The 13106-nt window shown below is 55.6% G+C and overlaps 1 protein-coding gene across 1 annotated transcript; it reads right to left on the bottom strand.

The window, feature by feature from the left end:
* Nucleotides 1-1310: 1310 nt before the first annotated feature.
* On the bottom strand, nt 1311-12377 carry LOC100083865 (eukaryotic translation initiation factor 3 subunit C). Its single transcript, XM_029058784.2, has 20 exons — nt 12095-12377; nt 11942-12007; nt 10238-10427; nt 9648-9773; nt 9404-9458; nt 9203-9312; nt 8815-8942; nt 7470-7629; nt 7238-7335; nt 6525-6666; nt 6273-6398; nt 6078-6171; nt 5473-5663; nt 5111-5335; nt 3958-4321; nt 3652-3811; nt 3446-3511; nt 3244-3331; nt 1650-1812; nt 1311-1498 (listed from the first exon to the last, which is right to left on the bottom strand). The coding sequence occupies exons 1-20, from the start codon at nt 12193-12195 to the stop codon at nt 1413-1415; spliced, it is 2739 nt and encodes a 912-aa protein (XP_028914617.1). The 5' UTR covers nt 12196-12377; the 3' UTR covers nt 1311-1412.
* Nucleotides 12378-13106: the final 729 nt, after the last annotated feature.

The raw sequence follows: 13106 nt of genomic DNA, 5'->3' as shown, positions 1-13106 counted from the left end.
GACCAAATCTGGCCTGCCTAAGATGCTGGGGCTGGGAGGGAGCCCTCCAGTCGGCTTGTGTTCATACCCCCAGCTACAGGTTGGCAGCAAGACCTCGTGGTTCACTTATTGAGTTAGGCGGGACCTAGACACTCTCTTCCGCTAAACCCCAGCTCGCACTCTTCATTCCTTCCTCCCAAACTGACCTACCCACTGTGCCTCACCCTCTCCTCACGCCGCCGCCTCCCAACCTCGACAGATACCGGCTCTCCCCATTTTCATACCCCTTCTGAAACCCTCTCTCCTCCCAGAGGCCTCCCCTGATTAAGACCCCGGTGTCCAGATTTCCAAAGTGGCTCCTACGCCCTGGACCAGCAGCAAAGAGCAGCAGAGTCATTTCATAACCCCGCTCGAAAAGGTTTGCTCGTGAAGGCACTGGTTCCATCAAAAGCAGTGACACCCCAAGTTCCCAGGCCCCTCCTCACAAGGAGGCGGGGCTACAGGTTGGGCCTGCGACCACCGCAGACCTGGGGCACGGGAAGTAAAAGGTCCCTGGGCTCATACCAGGATCCAGCAACAAAATGAAATCACGGGGAGAGGACTGAAAAGAAAGACACTTGTAACTTCTCCACAGAGGAAACGACAGGCAGTGCACAAGAAAATTCCCCCTGAATACATAAACATATGTGATCCATTTGTCTGTCAGAAATTGAAAATGCAATTGTTCACTATCTTAATAATAATAATTATGGTATTCGTTAAGCGCTTACTATGTGCACAGCACTGTTCTAAGCGCTGGGGTAGATACAGAGTAATCAGATTGTCCCACGTGGGGCTCACATTTTTTTAATCCCCATTTTTACAGAGGTAACTGAGGCCCAGAGAAGATATGTGACTTGTCCAAGGTCACACAGCAGACAAGTGGCGGAGCCGGGATTAGAACCCACGACCTGACTCCCAAGCCCGTGCCCTTCCCACTAAGCCACGCTGCTTAAAGCCACCTTTTCAGGACTTCATTTTAAAAAGTAAACAACCTATTCCTTTCACGGTGACTCATTTCAGTCAAACCCGAGAGCTGTATTATAGCTGTGATACACTGCCTGTGGCCACTTGTTGCCGATAAAGGCTATATTTTGCTGGGCGTTGGCACGGTGCCCTTTGTTGGGCAGTAATATCAGTGCCAACCTATAGGGCCTTCACTGCCCTCTGACCTTACTAACAATTCCATCGCAGAGAAAAACACTCTGTACAATGCTGCAATTTATGGCAAGCCTCTCACAAAAGGCTGCACCCACCCAGTTGGCCCCAGCTCCCCCATTAAGGGACCTGAGTGATTTTCAGATTGACTTTTATTAACTGAGAGACATCACACTTTTGGGGGCTTATCGGCTGACTGGCCCCAGGGGTTGAGGGAGGGGGTCACGTCACCAAGTTCAGTAGGAAGTCTGGGACTGCTGCTGGCGGTATCCTCCTCGGCGCATGTAGCCCCCTTCGTTTTTGCGGTAGCCATCCTTCTGGTCTGGGGGGGGGAGAAAGGGGAGGGGAAGTGAGCATGACGGGCACCTCCTCTGAGAAAAAGAGGCGGGAGGGAGGGATTGGGCAAATCTAGAGAAGAGTAAGGGCGGTGGGGGGGAGGAGGGGAAGAGGGGGAGACCCCCCCAAGGGCTCACCTCTAAAGTAGCCCCCATAGGTGCCCTGTTTGTGGTCGAAGACCCGCTCGTTGTTCTCCACCAGACTGCCCAGTTTCTCGGCCAGTTGCAGGGCCAGATTCTGCTGCGCGGTGGGCTCCGTGCGGTGCATCACTACAGTCTGCGTTGGCTGATCCAGAGAGGCCTAGGGTGAAGGGGAAGAGCGCGTCAGGCAGCGACGTGGTCTCCACCGCCACCCCCCCAGAACTTTTTGGAAATCCTGCCTCCGCCAGGAGGCCACCCCCTGCCACCTTAATTCCTGCCGCCACCCCAGCACCAAAGCCCTTACGTATTAACCCTGGCACTTTGGTACAGATCTTGACACTCTGTTGCTTCCCCCCTGCTGGAAGCAGCGTGGCGCAGTGGAAAGAGCACGGGCTTTGGAGTCAGGGCTCGTGAGTTCGAATCCCAGCTCTGCCACTTGTCAGCTGTGTGACTGTGGGAAAGTCACTTAACTTCTCTGTGCCTCAGTTCCCTCATCTGTAAAATGGGGATTAAGACTGTGAGCCCCACGGGGGACAACCTGATTCCCGTGTTTACCCCAGCGCTTAGAACAGTGCTCTGCACATAGTAAGCGCTTAACAAATACCAACATTATTATTATTATCCCCAAGGGAAGGGATCGCTTCAATTAATCCTACTGTACGTTACTGAGTGGTTAGTACAGTGCTCTGCAGAGTAAACGCTCAATAAGTACCACCGGATGATGGATACCTGCTGGTCTGGGGACCCCCCAGGGGAAAACGGATGGAGATGTCAATCATACTTTTTGTTTTTTTACAGTATCTGTTCAATGCTCACTACGCATCAAGCACTGGTTCTGAGCACTGAGGTAGATAGGTGTCGGTCAGATTAGATTCAGTCCCCGCCCCACAGGGGACTCACAGTCTTAATAAGAGGGAAAACAGGTACCGAATCCCCACTGTGCAGTTGAGGAAACCGAGGCTTGGTCTTATCTTTGCCTGTGGCCTCCTGGTGAGGCAGTGGGGCAACGACCAAGTAGGCGTAAGCACACAGCGTGGCCTGGTAGTTAAACCACGTGCCCGGTAGTCAGGGGACCTGGGTTCTAATCCCCGCTCTGCCACTTGTCTGCCGTGCGAATATGGCCAAGTTACATACCTTCTCCGTGCCTCAGTTTCCTCATCTGCAAAGTTGGGATTAAATCCTACTCCCTCCCCCCTAAACTGTGAGCCCCACGAGGGACTGTATCCAACCATATTAATCTGTTTCTGTATCTCTTAAAACCCGGCGCATAGTAATCACACAGATACGACGATGACAACTATACGACGCTGATAAATAGCAGATCCGGGACTAGAACCCGGGTCCTGTGGCTTCCAGGCCCGGGGTCTATCTCTATCCACTAGGCCACACTGCTTCCCAAGCAACCAGTATGCAGAGCACGGTACTGACTACTTGGGAGGAAACAACACGGCAGAGTGGGTAGACGTGACCCCGGCCCAAGACGAGCTTGGTCTAGAGTCTAGACATAACACTCTTCCTTCTCTCTTAAGGAACTCCCCCGTCCCGTTTGCCCCGCTTCCCCCCGCTTGCCCATCTCCTCCTTCCTCCTCACCATTAGCTCCTCATTGATGATCATTTTACTGATTATGGAATGCACCGTGGGCAGATCCAGCTGAAACATGTCAGAAAGAGTCTCCATGCTGGAGGGCGCGGGGGGGAAAAAAGAGCAGGCCCGATCAGGTCGAGGTCACTCAACGGGCAAGTCTCGACTCCTTCCTCACCCCAGCCCCTCTCCCCAGGCCCCCTGCCCCAACCTGATGGAGTCATAGACGCTGCTGTAGGTGAACAAGTAGGTGCGCAGGGACTCTTCTTGGATCTTTCTGTGGGGGAGAGGGGAAAAGTCGGTTCGGCGGGCACGGGGGCCGTCTCTCCCTCCCCTGGCCCTCCTGCTCCCTTGGGCAGCAGGGTGGGGCAGGACCCTCCAGCCCCCACTTGCTCCTCGCCCGCTCCCCGCTCTCACCTGACCAGCATGGTGCGGACTTTGTTGGCTTCGGGGAACAGGTCCCACACCTTCCCGTTCATCTTCTCGTTGATGATGAAGTTATGGCAAGTTTTCCAATCGCCCATCTTCATGGCCTTGGAGGCTGCGACCACGTGCTCCCTCATCGACTCGGGGGGCCCTGGGGAGGGGAGCCACGGGCGCTCTATCTCGAGGGAACTCCCGCAGAGGGGCGCCGGGGATTGGGGGGATGGGAAACGGTGGGTGGGGGTCTCGGCAGAGCCCGGGGCCCGGGGCCCTCCTCCTCTTCCTCCTCCTCCTCCTCACCCAGCAGAGGCTGCCTCTCGCCCACTCGCAGCTGGTGGTGGAACTGCTTGCTGATCATGCGCCTCCGGGCGTCGCTCTCGTGGGCGGCCATGTACGGGATCTCCAGCAGCATGGCGGACACCAGGTAGACGCACTCGAGGAGCTCCAGGTTGATGTGCAGGTGAAAGGGCACCTGGCGGCGCCGCTCCACCTTCTCCTGCTCCTGGTTGCGCTCCTGCAGGCTGCGCAGGAGCAGCCCCTGCCCCAGCAGCTCCTTGGCCCGCCCGCTCGACTGGATGTCCAGCAGGGCGTTGTGGGCATCCTTCGTCAGGCCCTGCCGGAAGGCGCAGATCCCCAGCTGCACCATGGTGCGATTGTACAGGATCTGCGGATGCCAGAGGGGAACGACGTCAGGCCGCAGGCCGGGGGGAGTCGGGCCATCCTGGTGCACCTCTACAGGTACGCCTATAGATCCGTTCTGTCGGTCATATTTACCGAGCGCTGACTGTGCGCGGAGCACCGGACTAAGCGTTTGGAAGAGTACGACAGAATAATAAGCGGATGCTTTCCCGGCCCATAACCACCTTACAGCTTAGAGGGAGACACGGGCATTAATGAGAGGAGGATGAATAAAAGGAGTAAGTCAGGGCGACGCAGAAGGAAATGGGGAAAAAAGGAACGGAAGGCTTAGTCCGGAAAGACCTCTTGAAAATGTGCCTTCAGTAACTCTTTGGAGCGTAAAGGTTGAGATATATACCTCTAGCTATTCCTTCCCTCCCTCTCCTCCCCCCATATTCTCTCTCACCACAACCCCCACCCCCTGCCAGCTCCCGGAAGGATGATTTGCGGCTGTTTGACGACAGGAGAGAGGGAGGATGAGAGAGAGAGCAATGGCTGTGAGGAGGCTCGGGGTAGTTTTAGCTCCACGCCCCGGCCAGGGCGTCTTCCTCGCTGAACCAGTCTCACGGGTCTCGGGCTCATGAGGATCCAGCCCCCTCCCCTTCCGGCTCCACCTCCTCGGGCCCCAAGACCTGCACGGGATGACTCTCCGCCGCCTGCCCCGGGAGAGCCACGTGGGTCTCGGGTGGGTTTCGCGCGGGGCCGCCGTCGCCGCCTCCCCCTCCCGGCCTCGTGCCCCGGACGCCCGAATCCACCACCCAGCCCGCCCTGGGACCTGCACAGGGGGATCGGCGTGCTGGATGTTGTCCTGCAGGTGGCTCATGAGCATGAGATCGCGGGCCTGGTACCAGCGGGAGTGCAGCGCGTGATGGTAGATGTGGCAGAGGATGGCGCAGGTCCGGATCCGGTCCGTCCTGTCCTTGGCATAGATGTACTTGCAGAGCCGCTCCATCAGCACGGCCGAGTCCTCCCCCTCGTTCTCCGCCTGGTCCTGCTCCGACTGAGACCGGAAGGGTCGCCGTGAGAAGGGTCCTTCCCACCCCTCGTCCTCGCTGCCCACTCCGCTCTCACCCCCCGGGCCTCGGAACCGAGGACACGAGCCCAGGTGGGTCCTCGGGACTCCCGCGGCCTGCCCACCTTGGACGAGCCCTCGGGGGGAGTGAGCTGCCGCTGGTGGGCCTTGTAGTCAAACTTGTAATAGGTGTGGAGGACGCGGCGCAAGTAGATGCGGCAGATCTCCTCCGTCGTTCCCTTCTCCTGCAGGTAGCGCTGGACCCGCTCGATGATGGCGCAGACGCGGGCTTCGTCCTTCAGATGCTCCACGTACTCTACGGTGGGACCAGGCCCCGAGGAGGGAGGAGGGGGAAAAAGAAAAGTCACACCCGGGAGCCAAACTTCCCGTCCAGAGCCAGTCCACGCTGGCCACTGCTGCTCTCAATGGGAAAAGGAAGGGACATCCTTGCCATCCTCCCAGCCTGGACCACCTTTGCCATCACTCCACCCACACCTTGCCCGGGGCCCCAGCAGAGTTCGTTCCACGCCGCATGCTCGGACCCACAGAACCGAGACCGAGGACCCTCGGGACGAATGCCCGATTCCCCTGGTCCTGCCTGAATCCCCCAATGGCCGGGGGCACACCTCGGGCCGGGGGGAAAAGGACCTTCCGTCCCATGGCAGGCCCTCGGCTCCAGGTCCCCGACTTCTCTGCCGCCGGCCTTCCTCCCCGGCCTGCCGCGTCTCACCTTGAGAATGGGGATCGGTATTCTGCATGATCTTGGTAAACTCTTCATCCATTCGCTCCACCAGAGTCAGGATGCAGCCCCGAACTCGCAGGGGCTGCGGGAGGGAGAGGGGGTGAGACGAGGCCGACGAGCCCGTGGCCCGAGCGACCGGTCGCCGCCGGCACGGCCGAGAGATCGCCCCTTTCCCTTCCTGACCTGTTCGAGGTTGGACAGGTTTTCACTCTCTTCCAGGATGTTTTCCCCGACGAAGATGTTGGGGTTGGCGAAAAGGATATCCATCAGCTCGTTGATGCAGTCCAAGCATTTCTGCCACATTTCCGGCTGCAGAGGAGGGGGGAGGAGTAATGAGGGCGGTGGGGTCCAGCGGTCATCCAGGGATCCAGAGCTTGTCTCCTCCCCATCTTGGCACGCCCACCCAACCCAGGGCCTTCCCCTCCCTCCCCTCACCTTCATGTAGGTGGCCAGGTTGGGGTTGTAGTCATAGAGGGAGGCGATAATATTGAACTTGATCTTGACGCTTACGCCTTCCCCCAGGTTGTTCTCGCCCGCAATCTGAACGAGCAGCTGCAGCAGCTCAATCTGGGCTGCCCTGCCAGGGGCCAAGTACAAAAGGCAGGTGAGCGTCGACACCCCGTCCGCACCCTACCCTGATGCCCCCTCCAATTTTTCCCGGACTCCGAGTTCCCTTTATCCCCCCAATAGGAGGAACAAAAATCGGCGTGATCTACTAATTCTGCTTCTTTTTTTTTTCCCAGTGGCATCTGTTGTGTTTACTATGTGGCAGGTACTGTGGTTAGCACTGGGGTACAAGCTAATCAGCTACAGATACAAGCTAAACAGGTTGGACACAGTCCCTGGCCCACCTGGGGCTCACAGTCTTAATCCCCATTTTACAGATGAGGTAACTGAAGCACAGAGAAGTGACTGGCCCAAGGCCACAGAGCAGACAAGTGGCGGAGTCAGGATTAGAATTTAGGTCCTCTGACTCCCAGGCCACTGCTGGCTGCCAATCCCAATTATTCTACCACCACCTTTCCCATTGAGCACCTAATCCCTAGGGATTTTACTCCCAATGTCTCTTTCTGCTTCGGGAATGGCAGAGTGGTCTGGCAGAGCTCTTCCTCCTCCTCCTCCTCCCTTCCCGAATCCCCTCAACATACCGATCAGTGCCCTTCTTGCCACGAGCTTGCAGGATCTCATTCAGCTTCTTCACGACGATTGCATGGGTAATCTCTGTACCCTTGGCAAACATTTTAGGCTGTTCCTAGGCAACACATGCCCCCGTTACACCCACGAACACAAACTCTTCCTCCTCGCAGCTCTCTCCCCGTGACCTGGAAGCGGACGGCCCTCCCTCCCTCCTTCCCTCGACCCCAGCCCCGAACACTTCACCTTGACGAGAGGCGCTCCGCCCCGGACTCTCTCCCACTCCCCGCCTTCGTTGTCTTCTTCCTCTTCATCCAGGCGCTTGGACTTGCGGTCGTGCTTCTTTTTGGCTTTGTCTTCCCGCTTCTTCTCAGCAGCCTTCTTGTCCTCCTCTGTGGTGCTGGCTCTGGGAGTGGGTGAAAGAGAGATGGGTTGAAGACGGAGCCTACGTCCCAAGGAGAGCCCCACTTCCACCCCTACTGATCCCTTCTTCTCCAGACTCCCCTTCTAATCCCTTGACACCCTCAGGAATAAACATCAACATCACTGTGCTCCTTAAATCCTCGACCCTCTTGGAAATAAACATCAAAGTGATTGTGCTGCTATATGACAAGCCTCGCCATAAAAGCCTCAAGGGCAGGGATCACATTTCCTATTTTGACTGTGCGCTCCTAGGAGCCTGGCCTAGTGGTTTGCACCTAACAGACAGTACTGCTACTGATGACACAGGAACACAAGATAAACAGATCTGTGACCTTTAGCATGGGATATTCTTCACCTCACCCTCAACCCCGCAGAACCGATGCACACAGCGAATTAATGTCTACCTCCCTCTCTAGACTCTTAAGTTCTACCAACGTATCTGTCAACTCTGTTGTAGTGTATTCTCCCAAGCGCTCAGTTCAGTGCTCTGCACACCGTGAGCGTTCAATAAGTCCCACCGATGATGACACAAGAATTGTGAGGTAATTTTTCCATTAAAATCCCTACTCAGCAGGCCCTTACTTGGGTCCCAATCTAGGGTTCCACCACTCTGGAAAAAAATAAAAACCTAGGAATGGGTTCAGAAAAAAATAATAAAAGTGATTCAATGGTTGGAAAACAGAATTGGTTAAAAAAAAAAAGTTTTTGGTGTTTTTTTTTAAACTGGTTAAAAAAATTGTGATCACGTGGTCTACAGACGAGAGGACTGGCGATTTAGGAAAACCCATGAATTAAAAAGACTACCAGTGACCCTGCTGAGATTCAAATAAGTGTGAGGTAACATTAATGTAAGGACGAAGGCTACATCTTCTTGGGCAAGGTGAAAGGTATTGGATTAAGTAGCAGAGACAGTGAAATTCCCTCTCCTGAAAGTCTTCCAGGAGAGGAACTTCTCTGCACCTTCCCATCCTCTGCACAAGTGAATGACAGGAGTTTCTAGACAGGTATGAGAAGGACCTGCTGCCCAACCTCCAGAGGACCCCACCAGCCCAAGAGCCTCTAGAATTCTAACCCCCCATATCCCCCAGGGATCCAATCCCAATTATTCCGAGGGCCGTGCTGCTCTGCCCGGTGCAGCCACGCCCCGATCTCCCCATTTTCTCCTTACTTCTTTAAGAATTTGGAGGCCAGCAGGGTGTATTTCCCATCATCCTCCTCTGAATCAGAATCAGAGTCGGTGGAATCGGAGCCCCAATCTTCATCATCATCCGAGTCCTCAGAGTCCTCGTCTTCGTCCTGGGTCAGCAGAGGGCAGGGAGGGAAGGGCAAGGAACGTCAGGGCAGAGAAGAGGCAAGGAGGGAACCGCGCCCGCTCTCTACTAACCCATCCTCCGGGGATCTGCAAGTCTGGAGCCAGATCTTTCTGGCTGAAATTCCCTCAAACAGTCCTCTCCCAACCCCCTCCCACAACAGAAGGTCTACAGGCCTTCCTCATGAATCCCCCAATGCAGATCACGTCTGCGGCACGGAACCACCCTATCCCGACCCTAGCGGACCTCCATTTTCTTGAGAAACTTGCGACTCTCCCCAGAGGAAACCTCTGACTTCTTCTTGAGGAAACTGGTGGCGCTGAGTCCATCCTCATCCTCGTCTGAAGAGGAAGAGCCTGGACAGGGAGAGGGGTAGATGGGGAGGGTCAACCCGGAAGCAAGCAAAAAATGAAACCGAGCAAAATGCCGACTTCTCGCTGACCTCACCTTCTGAATCTTCCTCGTTCTTCTCAGCGTCCTCATCTGCCGACTGTTCAGGGTTCTGCGGGGGGACACGATAAACTGGAGATGCCACCCAACCCCCAAATCTCTCCCACTCCCCGCCACCCGTCAGAGTCTTTTTACTGCCCAAACCTCCCGCAGTTGCCCTGCTTTCCAGTTCCCCTGGCCTTGTAAATGACAAATACCAACATCATCATCATCATCCCTGGCCCGCCTCCATCACTCAAACCTGCTTGTAGCTGGTGATCTGCGCTTCATAATCACGGTTGTATTTACGAATCTTCTGCCTCAATGTGCTCAGTGCCTTGGCGTTGTTCTTGTTCATCTTCTTCTTACCTTCCTTGTCTTCCCAAAGCTGAAGTTGAAAAGGAAAAAGGAAAAGAATAAAGACACGTGGAGGGAGACTGGAAATGACAAGAACGACGGAGACTCCCGTCAAAAATGATAATGACGTCCTGGACTGTTTTTTGCAAGATACATGCAGAGGCTGGGATACGAGGCACCTGGCCCACCACAGACCGGACACGTGCGAGTGAGCACCAGCTGTAGTAATCGGAAAACGTTTAAGCAGCGGTAACTCGAGGCAGCCTGAACGGTTCACGCGCTTTCCGCCTTAGTCTGCTCACAGTAAGCTTTTGATAAGTGCCTACAATTGACCGATTAACTTCTTTGTTGGGCCACCCACCTCCACTGCCTCACCGAGAAACTCTTCCAGACCCCAATGAGGAAGCAGAAGAGGGAAGCTTGGCCGCGTTCCCCAACTCTAACACCTTCCCAATCAATCCCACCCTGGGCCCCTGGGGCCCCCAGTCCCCTCACCTCATTGAGGTAGTCCTCCAGGTCGGCCAAGATGCGAATGTAGAAACGGGGTACGCCCTCCTTGTCCACGATACTCTTGGCCTTGCCAAAGGCCTTCCCCAAGAGCTCAAACTCTTCCAGGCACTTGGTGACATCCCGAATCTTCATGGCATTCCGGATGGTCCGGATCAAGTTGGTCAACTCCTCAAATCTGGGGAGGGGAGACGGTAGCACCCAAGGAACTCCGGCACCTCAATCCACCACCTGACGGTACCCAGACCCCTTCTGATGCCCTCTTACAGCCCTTCCCTGTTCCCCACAAAGGTGCCCCTTTCTTATTTGCTTTTGAGAAGCAGCTTGGCTCAGTGGAAAGAGCCTGGGCTTGGGAGTCAGAGGTCACGGGTTCTAATCCGTCTCTGCCACTTCTTAGCTGTGTGACTTTGGGCAAGTCACTTTCCTTCTCTGGGCCTCAGTTCCCTCATCTGTTAAATGGGGATGAAGACTGTGAGCCCCACGTGGGACCACTGATCACCCTGCATCCCCTCCCACACTTAGAACAGTGCTTGGCACATAGTAAGCGCTTAACAAATACCCCACCCTTATTATTATTATCCTGGCTCCGCCACTTCTTAGCTGTGTGACTTTGGGCAAGTCACTTCACTACACCTCAGTTCCCTCATCTGTCAGAAGGGGGATGAAGCCTGGGAGCCCCACAGGGGACAACCTGATGCTACTGTCTTAATGAGATGTTCATCCCCTTGATTCTATTTATCGCTATTGTTTTTGTCATCTGTCAGCCCCGATTAGACTGTAAGCCTGTCAATGGGCGGGGACTGTATCTGTTGCCGATTTGTCCATTCCAAGCGCTTAGTCCAGTGCTCTGCACATAGTAAGCACTCAATAAATACTACTGAATGAATATTATTATTAGTCCAGTTCTCTGCACCTCATCAGCGCTCGATAAATTATGTTGGTATTTGTTAAGCATTTACTATGTGCAGAGCACCATTCTAAGCGCTGGGATAGACACAGGGGAATCAGATTGTCCCACGTGGGGCTCACAGTCTTCATCCCCATTTTCCAGATGAGGGAAGTGAGGCCCAGAAAAGTGAAGTGACTTGCCCACAGTCACACAGCTGACAAGCGGCAGAGCTGGGATTCGAACCCGTGACCTCCGACTCCAAAGCCCGGGCTCTTTCCACTGAGCCACACTGCTTCTCCATACTACTAAATCCTGGGAAGCGGCGTGGCTCAGTGGAAAGAGCTTGAGCTTCGGAGTCAGAAGTCATGGGTTCGACTCCCGGGCTCTGCCACTTGCCAGCTGTGTGACTGTGGGCCAGTCACTTCACTGGGCCTCAGTGACCTCATCTGTCAAATGGGGATTAACCGGGAGCCTCCGGTGGGACAACCTGATGACCCTGTATCTACCCCAGCGCTTAGAACAGTGCCCTGCACATAGTAAGCGCTTAATACCCACATTATTATTATTAAATCCTATTCAGTGGATGAGTGCTCTTTCCACTGAGCCAAGCTGCTTCTCCATACTATTCAATGGATGAATGATGGCCTCCAGGGCTGGGAACAGCGCTTGGCGCGTAGTAAGCGCTTAGCAAATGTCCTGAGTGTTATTATTCTTGTTGTTTCGAAATAACCACCTCCTGCAGATCCCTCCCGTGGCATGGGTGTGCTCCTCCTGCTCCTGGGCAGGTCCCCCCGGGGCCTCACCTCTTGTCCTTGGCGCTTCGCACGACCCTCTTGGTGTCCTCCTCATCTTCGCTCAGCAGCAGCGGCCTGTCCGGGGAGAGACAAGATGGGGGGCGGTTCTCCTCCTCCTCCTCCTCCTCCTCCTCCTCCTCGCATCCCCCGGTTCCCACTCACTGTTTCCCGTAGTTTCCCCCGACGGGTTTGGGGGCGAGCTCCTCTCCCGACAGGGACGACTCCGACTCGCTGTCGGAGCCCGTGGTAAAGAAGCGCGACATGGCGGCGGAGGGGCGGGCTCAGGACCGGCCGGACCCCGTTGGGAGGAAGGGGAGGAAGAGGAGGAGAGGCGATGGCGTTTCGGAGCCCGTGTTATTCCCGCACAAGACCCCCTTCCTCCCCGCCTTCGCCCCGGGCCACGAGGTGCCAAACGGCCGCCGCTCACCCCGACGGGCCCGACCTCTCCCGTCTGCGCAGGCGCCGCGCGGGGCAGGCCGGGAAAAGGAGGCGGGCGGGGACTACAACTCCCGGCGGGCCCCGCGGCGGGCGGGGCGGGCCTTCCGGCCCAGCGCCGCGCACTCGCTGCTGCCCCCTCCTGGCCCGGGGGCGGACGTGGTTCAGTGGAAAGAGCCCGGGAGTCACAGGTCATGGGTTCGAACCCCGGCTCTGCCACTTGGCAGCTGTGTGGCCTTGGGCAAGTCACTTCTCTGGGCCTCAGTGACCTCATCTGTAAAACGGGGATTAAGACTGTGAGCCTCATGGGGGACAACCTGATGACCCTGTATCTACCCCAGCGCTTAGAACAGTAGTAAGCACTTAACAAATACCAACATTATTATCTGCTGGGTGACCTTGCACTTCTCTGCGCCTCAGTTCCCTCATCTGTAAAATGGGGATTAATAATAATAATCATGATGATGGTATTTGTTAAGCACTTACTATGTGCAAAGCACTGTTCTAAGGGGGGGGGGAGTGGATACAGAGAAGCAGCGTGGCTCAGTGGAAAAAGCACGGCCTTGGAAGTCAGAGGGTAGGGGTTTGAATCCCAGTTCCTCCACTTATCAGCTGGGTGACGTTGGGCAAGTCACTTAACTCGTCTGTGCCTCAGTTGTAAAGTGAGGATTAAGACTTGATTACCTGATTACCCTGTATCTCCCCCAGCGCTTAGAACAGTGCTCTGCACATAGTAAGC

This window comes from Ornithorhynchus anatinus, chromosome 2, assembly GCF_004115215.2.
Source record: "Ornithorhynchus anatinus isolate Pmale09 chromosome 2, mOrnAna1.pri.v4, whole genome shotgun sequence".
Classification (NCBI taxonomy): domain Eukaryota; kingdom Metazoa; phylum Chordata; class Mammalia; order Monotremata; family Ornithorhynchidae; genus Ornithorhynchus; species Ornithorhynchus anatinus.
Note: the sequence above shows the minus strand (reverse complement) of the source record. Positions and strands in the feature narration are given on the sequence as shown.